This window comes from Zonotrichia leucophrys, chromosome 1, assembly GCF_028769735.1.
Source record: "Zonotrichia leucophrys gambelii isolate GWCS_2022_RI chromosome 1, RI_Zleu_2.0, whole genome shotgun sequence".
NCBI classification, from domain to species: Eukaryota; Metazoa; Chordata; class Aves; order Passeriformes; family Passerellidae; genus Zonotrichia; species Zonotrichia leucophrys.
The window spans coordinates 65,064,842-65,083,157 of NC_088169.1; the positions used below are offsets into that span (position 1 = coordinate 65,064,842).

Genomic DNA, 18,316 nt, shown 5'->3' on the forward strand with positions numbered 1-18,316 from the left:
CCCTAAGCATAATGATCACTATGAAAAACATGTTAGTAAATTACATGGATTTTTCATTTGACTACTACCACCAGTACAGCTATTCCCATACACTTACCACAAAGCTGTAATTTGATACATCAGTACTCCTCAACATAGAAAAAGTAAACCAAAATCAAGACTCAAATTTAGCATCCTAGTATCCCTCCTTATATGACTATTATAAACCAGATATCTATGAACAAAGGCATCTTTAATTTGAGAAAAAATCCTTTAGAAGTCAACAATCTAATTCTTAACCAAGGGCAGTGAAAATACACTGAAGAGATGGAAGCACAAGTTCCGAAAAAACATGACAGAACAGCTTTTGTATTTAGAGCGCTAAGGAAAACAAAATACGTCACCTTTAGAGGCCTGCAGACACCTTCTGTGATGTGTCCAACTACTTCTTGAATATTTTCTTCCACACCTATAGTTAATGCAAACACATGCTAAGATTATGCAAATGTAATTCTCTTTTCTTCACATTATAAAACAAATAAACAAATGTAGGAGGTACTCCTCCATAAAAAGCATTATGAACTGTGTGTTCTTTTCTCCACGCAACTAGTTCACACCTCCACTGTACCTCCAATCTAACCATTAAGAAATAGCTGCATGGCAAAACAGTCCTGGAGTCGTTACCTTTTGCTATGCAATTGCTTCCTAGGGCAACACAGTGCGTGGGAATCTGAGGTAGAAGCAGCAAGGGGAAGAACAAATGATTTAGCAAGAAGCTATCTCAGTAAGGCTCAATATTAGCACTTCATGAAATTGAACTAGAAAAACACCCAAAAAACCACCAGGCTGGTGAGACACTCCAGGAGTAGCAGTACAGCCCATTTGCAAGGCCTGACTGGCAAACACACGTGTCTGTCAGCGCTGCTTACTGACGAGCTCGTGGCGCTGCTACTAATGAAGTGACATGTGTACCTCCATCCACACTGCTGCGTGCTGCAGCGCTGGCAAACGCTTCCTCCCCAGCAGCAATTGAAACTCATCTTCCACAGAACCATGTACAAAGGAGAATATTGCCCTATCTTAGCACGAAACACAAATGAATTGTTGCATGGCAACCAGTGCTGTCATAAATCAATCAAGCTGAAAGCAACAGATCTTCAAGCTCTCACTTCAGTAACAACTCAGAACAGATTTATGGAGAAAGCAATACTTTAATTCTAATTTAAAACTTGTCAACAGGAGTTCATCTTCAGATGGGACCCATGCAATGAAAGTAAACAAACTGACTGCGACATGTGACAGAAGTCAGGTGACCCGAAGCTATATTTTGCTTATTTCAGAGTGAGACAGATTAACTCAGAGAGTAAAAATAATGAAAGATCAGAGATCTGTGCCAATGCCTCTTTACACCAAGTTACATGAAAAGCCATATAAGCAGTAACAACTGAATTCAGTGTGGCGTCTGTAAGAATTTCAACATACTGAATTGGTAAGGTAATAAAAATACACGTATATACTTGAGTACTGATATCAAGGCAAAAAGCAAGATTACAAACCACAGCATGCACGCTCTTTTACCTAATGGCTAGCTCCCAGATAGACCTTAGCAATTTACACATTCTTTAGTAGGAACAGTCACACTTGTACTGCTCATCAATGTAACAAGTACCTAGCACATATTTGCAATAGTGTATCTAGACCAGATTGACTTAAAAACAAGTTGTTTGGTATGAAAATTTTAGCTCAAAAAATATACGAGCTCAAATACTAAAGGACATGGAATAAAAATTTTGAGATACCACATGCTTGTGCCTTTGCATGTATTTTCATGTCCAATTAGAATTCTGGATTCCAAAAGCAGTGAAATCTTCCAGCAGAATGGGTTATATAAGTGGTGCAAGTTTGACATAAAAGAATTACAAAATAAACAATTCTCAAAAGTCCAAAATAACTTTTAGAATACAGCTCATAACTGAAGATACACTTCCAACTCCTTGCTACACCATATATAATTTTTCTCTAACTGTCCTTCTATAAAAGAAGAGATCTTTTTTTGACTTTGTTTAGCTTCTGTTCTCCATCTGGGTTCCTGTAACTCCACAAAGAATGGGTTTCCAGTGCATCTCTTAAAATGCCTGCAATTCTCAATTCCTTGCAAGAGAAGATTTCTCTTGGGAGGCTCCTGCTAGCTATAGAATACCTAAACTCTGAAGAGGAAAACCAGGTGCTTTATGCTTGTCCAGCAAAAGAGTTAAACTTTTCTGAATGTGTTTTCAGCACTTAAAATTTTAATAGCATTTTTGGTCAGGTTAATCTGAAACAGCTAATTTTTGCAAACTTAATATTTTAAAACTTTTAAAAAACTATCCTCGCACACTCTGCTTACGGGCTACATAGTTTGGTCATTTTAAAGTAAAAACTGGGACGGAAACGTTTCTCAAAAAAAGAAGTTCCACATGTACAATTTTTCATGCAGTGGGACCATATCCACCAACAGGTATACAAGTGGCCTTTTTTTTTTTTCAGTTGTTTTTTGAGAAAGGAAATTTTTGTATAGTTGAGATTTACCACATTCTCCACAGTCCTGAAAGTACACAGAGCTTATAGGAGAATTTAAACAGAAATCTGAATTCAGTACAGACAGACACACCTGAAGGAAAATAACAGAAGTGGTTCCATCTGTAAAAAACTACTCAAGTTGAAATTGAAGTGAAAACATCTGACTGACCTAACTTCAGACAGCCAGGTAGGTGTTTTATCTATGGCAGTTGCTTGGGCTCCCTCTACGGGGGAATGGAAAAAATCCCAGTTTGTGATGAAAGTCTCCAGAAATGCTTACATTAGATCTCAAATTTTGTTAGGAAGCACTGCATTGTGAAGATGCATATCTCTATCCTTATCTCGAACTGCAAATAAACAAGATGTCTACTTGTTAAATAGCAACATGAAATTAACTCAATTTTTACTCTAGCCTGCACAGCCAGACACCTAAAGACTGCACAACAGCACAGAAAATTCAGCTTGAGTTTTTCAGTACCAGAGATGCTGTTCTAACTACCAACTCAGGACCTGAATTTATAAAGAATAGATAATCTTAGGGTACTTTGGGGTTGCACTGCCCATAACTGTTTCTTGTTAAATCCAGTGGTATCCTATTAAGTACTGTTTTGTCTTACAGACCTTATCACATCACTATCCTTGTCATCAAAAAAATTTCCCCCAAAACACAGAGGAACAGTTACAGACAGCATCTCCCAAGCTCCCAGTTTGTTGCTCCCAGCATGAAAGGAAGAATTCCTCTTTACATTTCTTGAAAACTGTGCACCAGTGATAGCAGACCCACTCCTGGAGAGCTTCAGAAAACATATTTTTCCTTCAGACTGAAATACTGAATCTCTTGTTTATACCAGTCTTTCCAGAAAAAGGTTTTGTCCTCGTGACTTTTTGTTGAAAATCTCTCCCCCAAATATTTATATTCTCTATATTATCAAGTATCTTGCTCTGTGGCTGAAATGCTCTAAATATATCTCATTCCATGGTCATACTACCTCAGGCCAACATCCTGTCAGAAGGCCAAAGAACTTCATAGTTAAACAAAGCACTACACAAAGAAGTGGGAGAATTTCAGAACAAAGCACAGCAGCAGAAGCCCAGTCCACAGCAGAACCAGACACATTTACACCCTCCATTTAAATGGAGCTTGTCCTGAAGGTCTCCCCAGTTACAGGCAGAAGCATCGGTCAGTCATCTACAAAGAACTGCCATGTCTTTTTCTCTACCATAAAACCTTCATGAGGTCTGCTTTTCTGTCTCCCTGAAATACTGTCAGCAAACAGTATTCAATTCACTTCCACAGTACACTATAACTGTACTTAAAAACCAGCATTCCTCCAGTTTGATTTGCAACAGTTCCTGAACATCCTCCTTTTCTCATATAACAGCAATAAGGGAATTAATACTTACAGCAGTAAGGAAAATCAGAATACATATTCACTTTAAAACCCAGAGTAGGACTGAGACATACAGTCTGAAGAGCTCATCAGACATTTATCACATGTAAGTTCTTACAATGAGTTTGTTACAATTGAGTACACATGCTAATTTATAAAAAAATATCTTTGAAACTATGGTGGCAAATCAAACTAAAGCTTCTACAGGATAAAAGTCTTTAAAGTATAGCTTCAATCTACTGAAAACAAAGCAAAGGGGCTGAAGACGAAGGATGAGAATCTGCAGTTCTGAACTGAAGGAGAGTTTTCATATTAAAAAGCTCCACTTATTTGTGAGTGGCTTATGTCAATCTCCATAAATCTGGAATGATGTTAAATGACAGATGAAAATTCCATTTTCCTTGTAGAACAGAGACTTACAGAAACAAGGAATTTTATTTTTAAAAAAGAAAAACTAAAGAAAAGAGCAAAGGCACAATGAAAATCCTCAACATAATATGTAATGTTTTCAAAGAGATATGTATTCATATAAATTACAAAACAACTCTCAACCATACCCTAAAATGTCCCTTTGTAAATTTAATGTAAATCTATTGTAAGTACAGTAAAATAAAATGAGTGCATTTTGAAACATTCTTCTTTTGTTACAGGCCCTCTTTTGGTAGAATGCAACCACCAGCTATTCTGAGATTATTTTTAGGAAAATTTAAACTTAGACTTGTAACTGAAGCCCAGCCTAAGAAATCAGTCACACTTTCTTATCACAGACTTACTATCACTTCACAATTTATGTTTTAAGACCAGTACTACCTTGAATAGTCACAAGCTTTAACATAGCTTCTAAGTGTTCTTTTTCAGATGCGGTAGCTTGATGCAACCAGGCCAGCATGTCTCCTACATACCTACACAAAGACAGAAATTTCTGTGTAAATTAGTGGTTTATGGCGTCAGGAATTCAAAATGCCAACAAAATAAGGGTTACTTCATTACATTCTTGTTAGTACTGTACCTCAGAGGATCGTGAGAGTGCATTTCAATAGGGCGGGGAGTACCTCCCAGACCTCCTCTAGTAAGAGCATCTATAAAGCCACGGACCACAGCACTCCTTCTAGCTGTCCCAAACTCATCCAACGTGTACCTGTAATTGAAACATGACAACAGGTTAAAAAAATCCAATCTGCCTCACCACAGGTGATTAGTTCAGCCTCACAGCTAATACAAGTAAACATTTTTATAGTTCTAGAAATCTTGCATCAATGCTTCTACTATAAAGCATTCAAAACCATCTGATGATGTCAGAATTCCTATCATCCTGCTCTATGGTACATCTGGCAAACAGGAGAAGACAAATTTTATGTTGTCACCTGCCTGTCTGCTCTAGAGCAAATGTGTAGGATCAGACGAGACTTCTGATATTGCAGACAGGTGCTGCAATATATAGTCTTTTATATATATATATATATATACACATACACACACACATATACACTGTCCTTTTCTTCTTTCTTGGTTGGATAGCTCTTAGTTTCCAGGCTAAATTAATTACCTGTCAGATTATTATTTGTGGAGTTTTTCTACTGAATTTGAACTTTTTTTCTAGCGTGCCTCCTCTGGTACCATTGCAAAATAGACTGAAAGAAGTACTTGGCATTGTGTTTCCCACACAGGAGCATTGGCAGAGGCCATAGTCTTTCCAGGATCAGGTTAATATTACTGAAGAAAGAAAAGGGGGTGAGAGAAGAAAGTGAAGTGACTGCTTCTGCAGTGTCCTGCAGGGCATCAGGCACTGCATTGCCAGCCAGTCTCACTCTCCTCTGCACTGAGGCAGCCTCACTTCAAGTGCTGGGTGCAGTTTTGGGTGCCACAATATAAAGAAGACTTTAAGATGTTAGAGCATGTTCAAAAGAGAGCCACAAGGATGGTGAAGGGCCTGGAGGGGAAGCTGCATGAGGAGCGGCTGACATCACTTGGTGTGCTCATCCTGGAGGAGACTGAGGGGAGACGTCACTGCAGTTACAGCTTCCTCATGAGGGGAAGGGGAGGGGCAGGCACTGATCTCTTCTCTGTGGTGACCAGTAACAGGATCCAAGGGAATGGCCTGAAGTTGTGTCAGGCAAGGTTTTGGATGGATATTAAAGAAAAAGTTCTTCACCCAGAGTGTGGCTGGGCACTGGAAGAGGTTCCCCAGCAGAACTGATCACAGCATCAAACCTGACAGAGCTCAGGAAGTGTTTGGACAATGCTCTCAGGCACATAGTGTCACTCTTGGGGATGGTGGTTTGCAAGGCCAGGAGCTGGACTTCATGATCCTTGGGGGTCTCCTCCAACTCAGCATACTCCATGATCTTCTTGATTCCTCTCAACAGACACTAAAGAGAACTGTTCCTTGACTCTCCCATTCCCTTACCCCCAGAATTAAATACATGAAAACTCAGCTTTTCAATTTTTGTACACATAAGCATATTTGACAGGTGTGGGACTCCTGTTTGCGTAAGATCCAGCTGACTGACAGACAGACACAGCAATTCATTGCACTGCAACACAAGGCTTCTGCCTTCTAGGCTACCACATGACTAGCAGGAACAGACCTATATTCATCTGACAGTTGTTCACTGACTTTAATCAAAGCAGTTGTAACTAGGTATTTAATGGATGAACAATTACAGCCCAGAATGTATTATCTCAATGGCTTGCTGGTGGTAGAGGAGGTGCTGATAACTTACACAGGGCTAATTTTTAGAGCAGGCTACCTTTCTGCTGGCATTGAGGCATGAAAGCAAGTGAAGGATGAGAAATGAAAGCTGGTAACATCCCAGTTATATTTGCAAGCCATAGAACACTTCTATTTTTTTAAACTAAATTAAGTTTGTATGTTTGAAGAACATACAAACTAAAAAGGAGAGAAAGAAAATACACGTTACAATTTATTTTTCCAATGTAACTGAAAATTGTCAATGAGTGAGCATGGTGTCACTTACCAATGACACTCAGCAGAGGAATATATATATATATATATATATATAAAATAATACTAATAGAAGAATTTTATTCACTGACTTATTTAAGTCTGCACTTAATAAGCAGTACATTCACTTTTAATAGATGTAGAGAACAAAATATAAAAGAAAACAATACATGGCTTCAAAAATGTTTGGCATTAATTCAATTAGATTTCTACTCTGCTATAAAAAGTCAGAGGAAACCTTCAGTTTTGTTCTTTTCAATCCTAATTATTCTATTAAAGAGGTGAGGAAAGAGCACACTGAAAAATCTGGAAATTTCTGTTGGAAGTGTTTTTCCTCATACACTGTACTTGCTAAGCTGGAGAGTAAATATCTGCAATTGATAGAAGTCTAACAAAAATTCTAATAAATTACTACTTACAAAAATAATGCAACTAAAAGTAGAATAGAGCTAGCATCTGACAACTGCCCACTGTCTAGAAGGAGCAGTACTGGAGTGAAAAATCTCAAGCATCTCTAGAAACCAGTTTGCCCTTTTTTTCCTCTCTAACAAGCGGCTATACAATAGATCATTAAATATACAGCCGTGAAACAGATCTTGTGATCATTATTAGTTCTGAAAACAGCATTCAAAATGATAATTTTGTTTTAAAAGGAAACTACTAATTTTCCCTTTGCTCTCAGTAGAACAGGGTATAACCATTATAAAATGCTACATGTTAAAAAATTCGGCAATAACTATTATTTACACTAGAACACAGTATTTACTACTATGTTATTACACATACTCATGTTTGGAGAAGAAAACATTTGGATGTTTTTCAATCCAGCTTTAATGTTTAAAATATACAGTAATGATCACTGGGGAAAGAGGAAGAAAGAAACCTTTTGAAACCTGTGTGGATGATGGAAGAGGAACACTGCTTTCAGCTATGTCTCCGTGCATTTTCTAGGAAACAGTTCTCAATTTTTCTGTTAGAGCCAGGAAGTGAAAACCATTCTGAAATGTTTCTTTTACATCCCCTACTGACTGCAGTTCCAAAAAGTCCATCCATAGTGCAGTCCTTCTGACACTTTTAGTTGGTAAGTCAATATAAGGAAACAAGAATTTGTAGAGTTGGTTCTAAACTCTCATCCTTCTCCATCTTACTCACTTTCACCCAAGTGAATCCCAATCTTTATCAGAAGCAAGGGCAGTGATTTGGAGGGAAAGTGTTTAGTTCACACAAGAGTGCTAATACACAAAAAAACTAATTAAAATTATTTTCTCCTGTGACTTAATTTCTACATTATGAACTCAGCAATTTGTTGCTTAAAGGTATACAAAAATTTTTATAAGGGAATAAACTAAATCTTGAGATTTAAAATGTAAGGCATCAGTGCTGCAATTTTGATAATATGCTGTAGCAAGTAATTAAGCTTGATAATCTAAGATGAGAGACACGTGTCTGCATCATCTACAGTACCAGGGGCTTTTTGCCCTTTTGGAAGAGGAAAGGTCTTACCAATCAAATTCTATCTTTGTTAATACTATTACTGCTGTTTGTGACAGAAGTGTCAGAAAAAAAATTATCTTTTGCAGATTCATTTTAAACTGGCCAACAGTGGATTTATACACAAGATGGGGTTTTCTTCCCTTGAAGTAAGAAAGCAAAACAATGATTTTATGAAGTTTCAAAGTATCATAATTCAACAAAGTATTTATTACAGAAAATAAAACTGTATCTAAAAAGAATCCTATAAAATGTTGTGAACATCATAGTGACTGATCTTTTGCAGCTATAAAAGAGGGCGTAGGGGAGAGAATGCAAGAAGGGACTGCAATTCCCAGCTATGCCCTGAAGTACTGCAACACACCATCCAACAGCTGGGGAGGTCAAGCGACACCACTTCTCCCTCACGTTAACCAGCAGAGCTGACTGAGCATGTCCAGCTCTGAGCTTTCTCTCACACTGACAGCACTTTTCAGCTCCACATCCCCCATGCACTTTTCCTGTGAAGGGTTCCAAGAAACTTTACAGCATCATGTACCTACACCTTCACACTGACACTCCTAAAGACAGGCGTGGGCCTTGGAAAGGCTGCCCTGGATACCTGTGGCTGAAAGCAATTTTTCAATGGTAGCAAAATGTGATGAATGCATTAAAAAAAAAAGAAAAACAAAACAAACAAACAAAAACCAACGAAAACCAAAAGCCCAAACCCCAAAGAAGAGTAAATAACCTCTTCAGAGAGGGTTACCCCAATAAACAGTTCTTACAGTGCCACCTGGTGGTTTACTCTCCTAAGTACCATTTCATTTACTTCAACACCAGCAAATTCAGAATAACAGGAGTATTTTACACAGATATAGATATATAAATACCTCTACACTTTAGAGGTCCATATGTAGGATTTTTTAATAGATTACTGTATAACTCATAATGGAAGACATTCTTACTACCACAGGCACTTCAGTAAGAGGTAATTAGCCTTTACCAAATTTTTACTTTGGGGACTCAAAAGATACAATCACGTTTTGAACAGGATTTTTTTACTTCAGAAAAAAGTAGAATGAGAGCACAGGAATTCACAATTAATTTAAATTAAAACAGTCTGACATTTTACTTTAATTAGAAACTTTTAAGTTAGAAAAGTCCAATGACATTTCCTGTATCATAATTATGTCAGAAAGACTTCTGAAATTTAAAACAGTCAAAATATCATGTTTTATAACTTAGGTTTCTGAGTAGTTTTGAATTTGGCACAGGACCAAAGTGCCACCAGTCTTGGCACTGTAATTCACGCCCATCTTTAAGTTTTATAAGCTCAAAATACCAGCTTCTGTTAGAGATAGCAAACACTTACTTGTACAGGACAGGTCTATCTTGTAAGGCTTCCATGGCTTGAGCAAGAACTGGAGAAATGTCACATGATTCTTGTGTCAATGTCCTGCATTCATCTATAAGATACCAACACAAAAGCACACTCTTTACCCTGTAATACATTTCATACAAGCTGTCAAACAAGACAAAAAGATAAAAACTCAAAGGCTTTTCACTTTGAAGACTTCAGAATATGCTACCAGGGCTAGTTAGTGTTAATACAATTAAATTCCCTGCAAGCAGTACTGTAAAATGCATGTCCATCACCAATTTCAACAATAAAAATGATTAAAGGAAGTTTATTATTTTTTCATGCCCACATACAAATATTGACTCATTCAACCTTCAGAATTTCATTGGGCTCCTTTATAACTGTTTACCACACTTCAGGTAAAGTACTAAGAAAAAATGGAGCAACTAGTTAAGCAAGCTGTTTGCTTTGCCATTTGATTCTGTTATTTTTTCTTTCATCAAAATAACTATATAATCTTTTATATTCCAGGCAAGAATGTGGAAATCATATAAACTAGATCAAACATTGACAGAAAAATTATGACTTTTCATAAGGGTGTAACCACAACTATTATTTGAGGTTTCAGCGTCCACTGAGGAACAGCTAATGAATATAAAAGTCACATTGCACCAATTTTTCCCCATGAATCTTACTGTCAGTGAGACAGTCTTTTGCTTTGGAGAAGAGCAAGTATATTTGATGCATTTGAGGCTATCAAGGTGGTGGATGACTACATCCAGAGTACACATTAAAAAAAAAAAAGCCTACTATCATTCAAAAGAGTATCCTGACAAAAGGATTTTTTCTTTGCTAAAAGTAACCCACCACCCCTCCCACTAAACTAGATCCTACATCAAATCATTAAAACCAACAACTTCTCTCTAACTCGCAAGAAAATGAAATTCAATACAATTAAAATTTTGTTTGGACTACCAAACTGTAGTAGTTGTTCTTTGGGGAAAACCATCTACTAAAAACACAAATAAGTAATCTACTTTTATAATAATGAAATTGACCCAAAAACCTAGAGAATTGCCAATTAACAGTTTGGCTCCCTAAGAAGGAAACCAAAATGTTAATATATCTTGGAAGGGGTTTGTGCTAAGTTCAATCCACACGAAGGAATTACAGGAATCATCATCATAATAATCATAAACATAAAAACATTCTTAGTCCTACTTTGAGTCCATCTGTAAAGTCGTTCATAAGATGTCTCTTGCAGTAAAGCCATCTGTTCCATAATTTCCAAGCTACAAGACAAATAAAAAGTGTATTTACAAATTCTATTTTAGACAGTACTAGCAAAGGCACTTCAAGTAAAATTCAACGTATCATTATTAAAATTTTGAGTATTTTAAATTTTTTTTGGTGAAATATTCTGTATATTTCCGTATATATTCTGTCATATGAAGCAAAGAATGAGAGCTTGCTTTAATTTCTGCTTTTAATTGTAAATGGCTCTCTTGCACTCATTTAAGTAGGACTCACCCTGCCCTTTGCTGATTTGTTCGGAGGAGAATCTTGACATCATCATGAATTTGTTTTACTCGTCCCAGAGCCTTGAAAAAATCCTAAATAAATTGAAAAACAAAATACGAGCAGCGTGTAAAAGCAGTAATTTCTTCTTGACCTGTCCTGTAAAGTATGTGTTTTTCACACCCATTAACTCTAGGGAGATTTTTGAGGACACCACTATGCATTACATCACTGTCTCCCATTACTGTTAGAAACTAAGGAGCAAAATGAAACATTGTGAAGTACAATGATTGCACGTTGATATTTTTTGTACTCACGAAATGGGATAACTATTTCTTTAAAAAAAAAATTAAAAAAACATTTGCAATTGACCAGACTAAGGTTTTCCAGAATAACCTTTCTCTGTGGAGTAACTCAACAGCAGCAGTGGAAAAAAAAAAAAAAAACAAACCTAAAGCCTAGAAGACAAGTACATACTGCTAAAAAGGTTACTTTGTTAGTTTCAGAGTGCAAATAGAAAGCCAGTAACATTTTCAAACAGGCCTTCCTATGAAGACATATTTAAAATGCCTTGGAGGAGACCAGCATTTCAGATATAACTGTTTGTTACATCTTTTCTGATTTGAACATAGTTTGCTCAGGAACCTTCATTCTGGTTCAAGTCACATAAAAATAGACATATTCTAAGTAAAAGAGGCCAGCAATTTAATCTACTGCCTTACATCAACTGTGTTCAAGACCATGACTATAACAACCCAAAGCACTCTTCCTTTGGGATAAATGAAAATTTCCAAGCCGCAAGTCTGATTAAAGGTGTTTTAAGGACATTGGTTGACTCTATCCTAGGGGAAATGCACATACATGATGTTAATGAAGTCTACCAACCAAAGCAGAAGAACTGTTTTATCTCAGTTACTTATGCACATTTTTAGATTAAGTTCCAAAAGGACCTCGCTGGCTGCAAATTAATCACACAGTAACTGGCACAGTGCTGCTGTCATTGCTCGTTGCAATAGGTGCTTCCTAGAAACTTGAATGTTTTTTCCTGGCAATAGTGGTACAAAAGCATACAGCAATTACTCAAGTGCACAATTATTTAGCACATTCTATTTATGCTTTCATTAGCACTGTTTATGGTTATCAGTTCCATGTTTTAAACAGTGCTTTTAATGCAAACAGGATGCCTGTGAAAACGAGATAAATCTGGACTACCTGCTGATAAACTACATGCAGCTTTCCATGCAACTACAATGATAAAAAAGTCTATTTGGTATACTCAATTCTTTCATTATTCAGTTTGCTTTTACTGTAGAACAAGTTTCCTTTTACTCTGTCTTCTTATTCAAACCATGTCATATTCCAAAACTTATTTTGGAAGGTGGCTGAAGTGAATCAGCACCTAGTATCTTTAGCAAGCAAATAACATTGAGGGAAAGCCTCAGCTCCTATTGTCTCAAGTCACTGAATACCTATATACATGAATATGCAAAATGCACACACACGTGCACAGTGGCAGTACTAGAGAGCTGCAAGCTTCTCATCTGCTTTGAGAGTCATGAAGTTTTAAAATGTCTTCACTGAAAATTCAGACTTCATAAAGGTCTTTTTGAAGTGTAGAACCATATGAAAACTACTTTGCCTCAAACTGATTACATGAGAGCTCACTTGCTTTAAACTCATTACATCATTACACAAACTAGAATTTAATATTGGTTTTCTGTCTCTTTACTTGAATCTTTCATCACTCATTTCAAACTCATCAGAAATTCACCATTCTCTAAAAAGGTACATTCGTCCATAAAAAATTAAATTACAAATGGAAAGTAATATCTCATGTACAATTCAGTTAGGGCATTTCTACTTTTTAGTTCAAGGTGAAGATTTTAATGTTCATTGAGCTACCTCAGTAATTGGCTCATCTTTTGTGCCTCGAAGCAGATTCATTTCATCCGGTGTCAGCTGGAATTTTGCTATGAATGCATCTGCAACTTGTGCTTTCATTTCTAATCTCTGACTGAAATAAAACAAAATGAAGAGGATATTATCTTTTTATGCTTATCTCAAAGACTTATTTTTGATATTTATACCTTCCAAAATACAAATCAGCATCAGAAATTGGTATTATTAAATTATAATAGCACATTCTTGCCATCAAACACTTGAGTTGCTTTTTCACATAAGACTTTCTATTAAGCTTACACATATTATTCAGTAAAGACAATATAGAGGTATTTTAACACATTTGAAAATTACTAAGTTCTTCAAAATAATATTCCTTCAGCATTTGTACCATAAGTTATCTAATCCAGATACTTTGTGCTTGCACATTTGTAATGCTTGCAGTTATTACCTTTCCAAATCACTAAGGAAAGGAAAAGCCTACAGCATCCAAAATTACAAAATTAACTTTACATTAACCTACTTTTCTGCAGACCAGATCCATTTCTTTGTAACACCATGCAGTTGGTATATCAATTTACTAATGTCACAAGCAATCAAAATGCAATGGCTAATTCTCTTGTTTCTGAAATAAACACAGCCAGGATGCAATATGCAAACACCGTCTCATAGGCAGCATTTTCCTGCACATGTTTTGTCACACTCCTTACAACCACAGAAGGACCCAAATGGAATGGACTGGGATTCCTGTAGCAACAGAAAATTTGCTTCGTTTGAGCACACAGTGTTCCTGGAAATAAAAACTACTTTTTCAGGACATTGAGAAGGCACCAATTAGTTATTTGCAGAACAATAAAGCTCAATTCCTTTAAGATAATTTCATCTTTCAATGTGATATAATTACTAAAAGACAAATACATTGTTATTACAGGGTGGTAAGAGGGGCAAGTATACTTCTATATAATGTACAATTAAATTTCCTTGCAAGATCAAAGCTTGAAAAGAAAGCTTTCACTTACTCCTTCTCTACTATCCAACTCGTGTCTGAACTTCATTCAGCTACTAATTATGGAAAACTGGCTTCCCTTCTGTAGACATGGATGACTTTCCCACCCTGCAGTTCCACAAAATCTTTTAGAGATCAGATTAAATTTTTGCAATTGTCAATGCTCTAGCACATTGAACAATGAGAGGGAAAGTAATATAAAATGCAACAGTACTTTAACAGTAAAATCTATGAAAATCAAAGATGAAAGTAAGCCAATACTTCTAAGTTACACAACACAGACCTAATCAAAAAGGAAAACCAAATACTCATACGCCTTTATATCACATCTTGAATTGATAATTCAGATTTCACTGGGGTCCTAGGCAACTATAATGATTTTATCTTTACATTGACAGTTTTGCAATGCTTAAAATAAAACTATTTAATTTTCCCTAGGTAAACTCTACAATTCCAAATTTTGAGTCTACATGAAGCCAAATGTTTCTCAGCCAAGGTACAGGAGTAATGCAGGATCATTTTAACCAACTCTACAGGCAGATGCGTCCATGAAAAGTCCTGGCACTTTCCAGCACAGTAGAAGGGGAATGGAACAAGACCATTTGGAACAAATTCAGCAAATTTTCAGCCAGAAGATTTATGTGGTGAAATCTGAGCAAGTCATCCTGTAAGAGGCAAAAAGACAAGCAGTCTACACAACGTACAAGAAAGAGACAAGAAGACAAAAGAGTATTTTAAAATCTGTATTAAGCCTGTGAGAAATGTTCTGAGGGTAACTATGAAATTCTCACAACAGATGAAAGATGGGGCAAGTCTGCTCTGCACTAATATACTCACTGCAGTGATGTGTAAGCCATGCTACTCAGGCTTCCTCAGCCATCCCTGCTCATCCCTGACCTGTACTGACCTTCCAGGACCATTGTTTACAGCATCATGCAGTGAATGAGATCAGGGAACAAATCTGGCAGGAAAAAATCCAGAAGTTTTTACTTCTTAGGGGGTGGAGATAACATGTATTTTCTAATTCAGTTTACCACAGCCTGTGCTAAGGAACTGGGGTGTGCCAGCACCAGGAGCTGTCACAGGCAAGAGGCACTGACCTCACTGCTGCTACAAAACTCCCACAAAAACTACACTTCAGAACTCCTCTGGAGCATAAGAAGAGCTCATTTCAATCATCAGTTACAACAACTAATAATAATCAAAATAATAAATATTATGAGTCAAGAAAACTCTAGAGGCATCAAGATGGCTACTCAAATTGAAAATCAGCCAAGGACACTTAAAATTTAACACAATGATGCTGCTTTCAACAAAGCATTCCTGTTTCACACTTTTTGCTGAGCAAGTCTAATGCCTCAACATCACCACCACTGTATTTCGTTTAAACAACAGAAAATGTAAATTAGAGAATTAAATAAATTAGTCTCAATTTAATACAAATCCACAAAGTTGAAAATAGACGGGACTACCCCTCCCTTTAGGTAAGAGACAATCCCTTTAGCAAATAAATGAGAGAAGGCAAATGCAAGGCATTCTTTGGGTTCAACTGAAATAAAGCTTCCACAAAGAGAGCAGCAGATAGGATGCTGAGAAACTTTTCTGTTCTTTGAGCCTGTGTATCTCCTGAATGCATAAACTTTAAGGTGCTCTTACAGAAGATTTCCATTTGTTATTTTCTGTTCTTCAGATTTTTTGAATCTATATTTCCATCAAACTGTGGGTGGGAGGAAGTCTGATTTTAAGAAGTGTAGCATACTCGGCACAATGGTTTTCTCCATTTCCAGGTGGAAGTAGGGTTGTGGTAGAACAAGAAACAGAGCTAGGAACTGTCTAAACAGCATGCTCATGAGTCAGTCCTGGAACTCTGTGCCCTGTTTTACTCCTTCTTCATAAAAAAAAGAATTATCTTGCTAACCAATATCTCTCCTTCTGCAAGTCCTCACTCTTTACAATTCTCCCTCAATTTTTGCTGCTACGGAGAACAAGGTGTGATCAAACACTGTACTTTAAAGCCATTCCCATCTCTGGCTGTGTCTTGGGCTAAGGCATGGCATAACTGCGCACACTGACAAGAGTCCATGCACTCCTAATATAATTAACTTTTATAATACAGAGTCAGTACATGAAACTCAAGTACACTGGGCAAGCTAAGCTTCACAACGTACACAGAAAATAACAACCTCAAGGTGGCAGCAATGTTTCATCCGCTTTTCTCAGGATTGTGATTGGTAAGTGGTGACAAATCTCTCTCCTAAACAAATGCATGTGTCTGAATTTTGATAAAGCTGTTTCTGTTGGGCTCTTTACGAAGCACACAGGATTTCAAAGAGCAGCTCCGTTTCAGAACCCAGGTTAGCCAGTTCTGCTTGAGATGACTGTGAAAGTTGCCTTTATTATCAATCTGCACAAGAAAGAGACTCTATAGCCTAGATGATGGATTGGGAACAAAATATGTAAATTGTTCATACCTTTGATTTTTGCCTGGCAGTGTACAGTATCACTGAGACCAATACACTCAGATTTGTATTCAATTTTTTTCCATATATATTTATTTATGCATTTATTTCCTCACACACAAGCTAACAGATACTTAACTAGAATTTTATCTATCTTGCTAAGGCAGGGCAATGGATTAAAATGTCACTCAAGGTTGCTCCATCGGTTCACTGCAGTAAGTGCCTAACAAAACACAACGCAGGTAACAACAAAAGTCAGTGTAAAGTCTGTCTTACATATAACCCACAGCAGTCAGTACCTGTAGGCAGACAACAGGACATTTCAAGACCCACTGCCCTTTCTGTAGATATAATAATGTCTAACTTCTAAGCAGTCCAGTACAATTGAGGAAAGGCCATACCATGTTGTTATTCCAAATTTTATTTTTTTCTTTTAACACAGTTAATCCTGCATAAATGAATGAAACTAACAGCTTATGGGAATCCTGCACTAATGCAAAAGGGGAAGTGCCAAGTGTTGGTAGAATTTAGAACTTGGGCAAAGGACAGGATTCCAACAAAGAGCAATTTCCCCAGTTTTAATCGTTACCAGGGAGACAGAATTCTTTTGCAAGAGAACTCAAAAGGCTGGGAAAACTATGCACTTCATGCACTTTTCCCTTGAACCAAATACAAATGTGCACTGTTCGTGAGGATTATCACCCCGACAGCTCAAAAATGAGGTGGAGAAGAAGCAGACTTTTCCAAAGCTTAATTTTATCTTGCAACCACATACAGCATAGAAGTCTGCTAGTTTCTTCTACTCAGGATGAATCAGAGCAGTCATTCTCAAATTACTTTCAATTTGTGGTACTGAGGATTCAACACATTTTTAAAGCCTCAGGACAACAGAGTATTTCTAACTCATAAGTAAGTAACAATCATGTTTAACAGACTTGTATAAATCTGCAGAATTATTTTTCTGTCATGTGAAAGGCAAATATACAAGATTATGTAACAAAACAGTTATACACAAGCATTAGAAAATCATTCTTAAGAGTAAGAAGAAGTGCATTTGTAAGCTGAGAACAAATGTTTTGTTCTGCATTTTATCTGTCAAACACATCTCTTACTGAAGAAGAACTGAAATACTGTGCGGAGGTATTCAGTGACCCATTCCATCATTATGAATTATTATTAAATATTCTCCTTACTTAAAAAATAGGAAGATGTAAAAAAAACCAGTGAATTGTCTAATGTTTCCAGGACACAAGAAAATAGCAGTAATTGTAAAGAAGTCTTTAGTGAGACCTCATCTGGAAAACAGATCACAATCCTGATCATCTGTGTGCAAGAACAATGGATTCCCATTAGGCCACAGCTAGCAGGATCATCATGGAAATGGAAAAACTAATTTATCAAAGGAGATGAAGGCAGATCTTAAGACAAAGGACAAGATGAGAAAACAGTCAATTTATATCCAATAATTAGGTTGGAAATCAGGGAAAGGCTTTTACTGGAAAGAATGAGCCTTTGGCTAAGTGTTCCATGAATAGTAAAGCATACAACATGCAAAAATACTGCACTACTTGTGCGTTGAATAGTTGATGAGTTTACCAAAGTCATAATGCAAAGAATAGGCGGCAGCGGGAGAGTGGACTTGAACTCAGAATGTTTCTCTCATCTGTAACACCTATCTGAAGACAGCCTGCAATGCTGCAGCCCTGC

General features: G+C 36.8%; 1 protein-coding gene across 2 annotated transcripts in view; it reads right to left on the reverse strand.

The window, feature by feature from the left end:
• Window positions 1-18,316, reverse strand: part of COG6 (component of oligomeric golgi complex 6) — a 54,967-nt gene that overhangs the window by 26,892 nt on the left and 9,759 nt on the right. For both annotated transcript variants that reach the window (XM_064715529.1, XM_064715537.1), the window contains exons 5-11: window positions 13,148-13,259; window positions 11,258-11,340; window positions 10,949-11,019; window positions 9,740-9,833; window positions 4,939-5,067; window positions 4,740-4,831; window positions 384-448 (exon numbers count right to left, since the gene is read on the reverse strand). In XM_064715529.1, coding sequence (XP_064571599.1) covers window positions 384-448; window positions 4,740-4,831; window positions 4,939-5,067; window positions 9,740-9,833; window positions 10,949-11,019; window positions 11,258-11,340; window positions 13,148-13,259 — 646 coding nt within the window. The remainder of the gene's footprint in view (window positions 1-383; window positions 449-4,739; window positions 4,832-4,938; window positions 5,068-9,739; window positions 9,834-10,948; window positions 11,020-11,257; window positions 11,341-13,147; window positions 13,260-18,316) is intronic.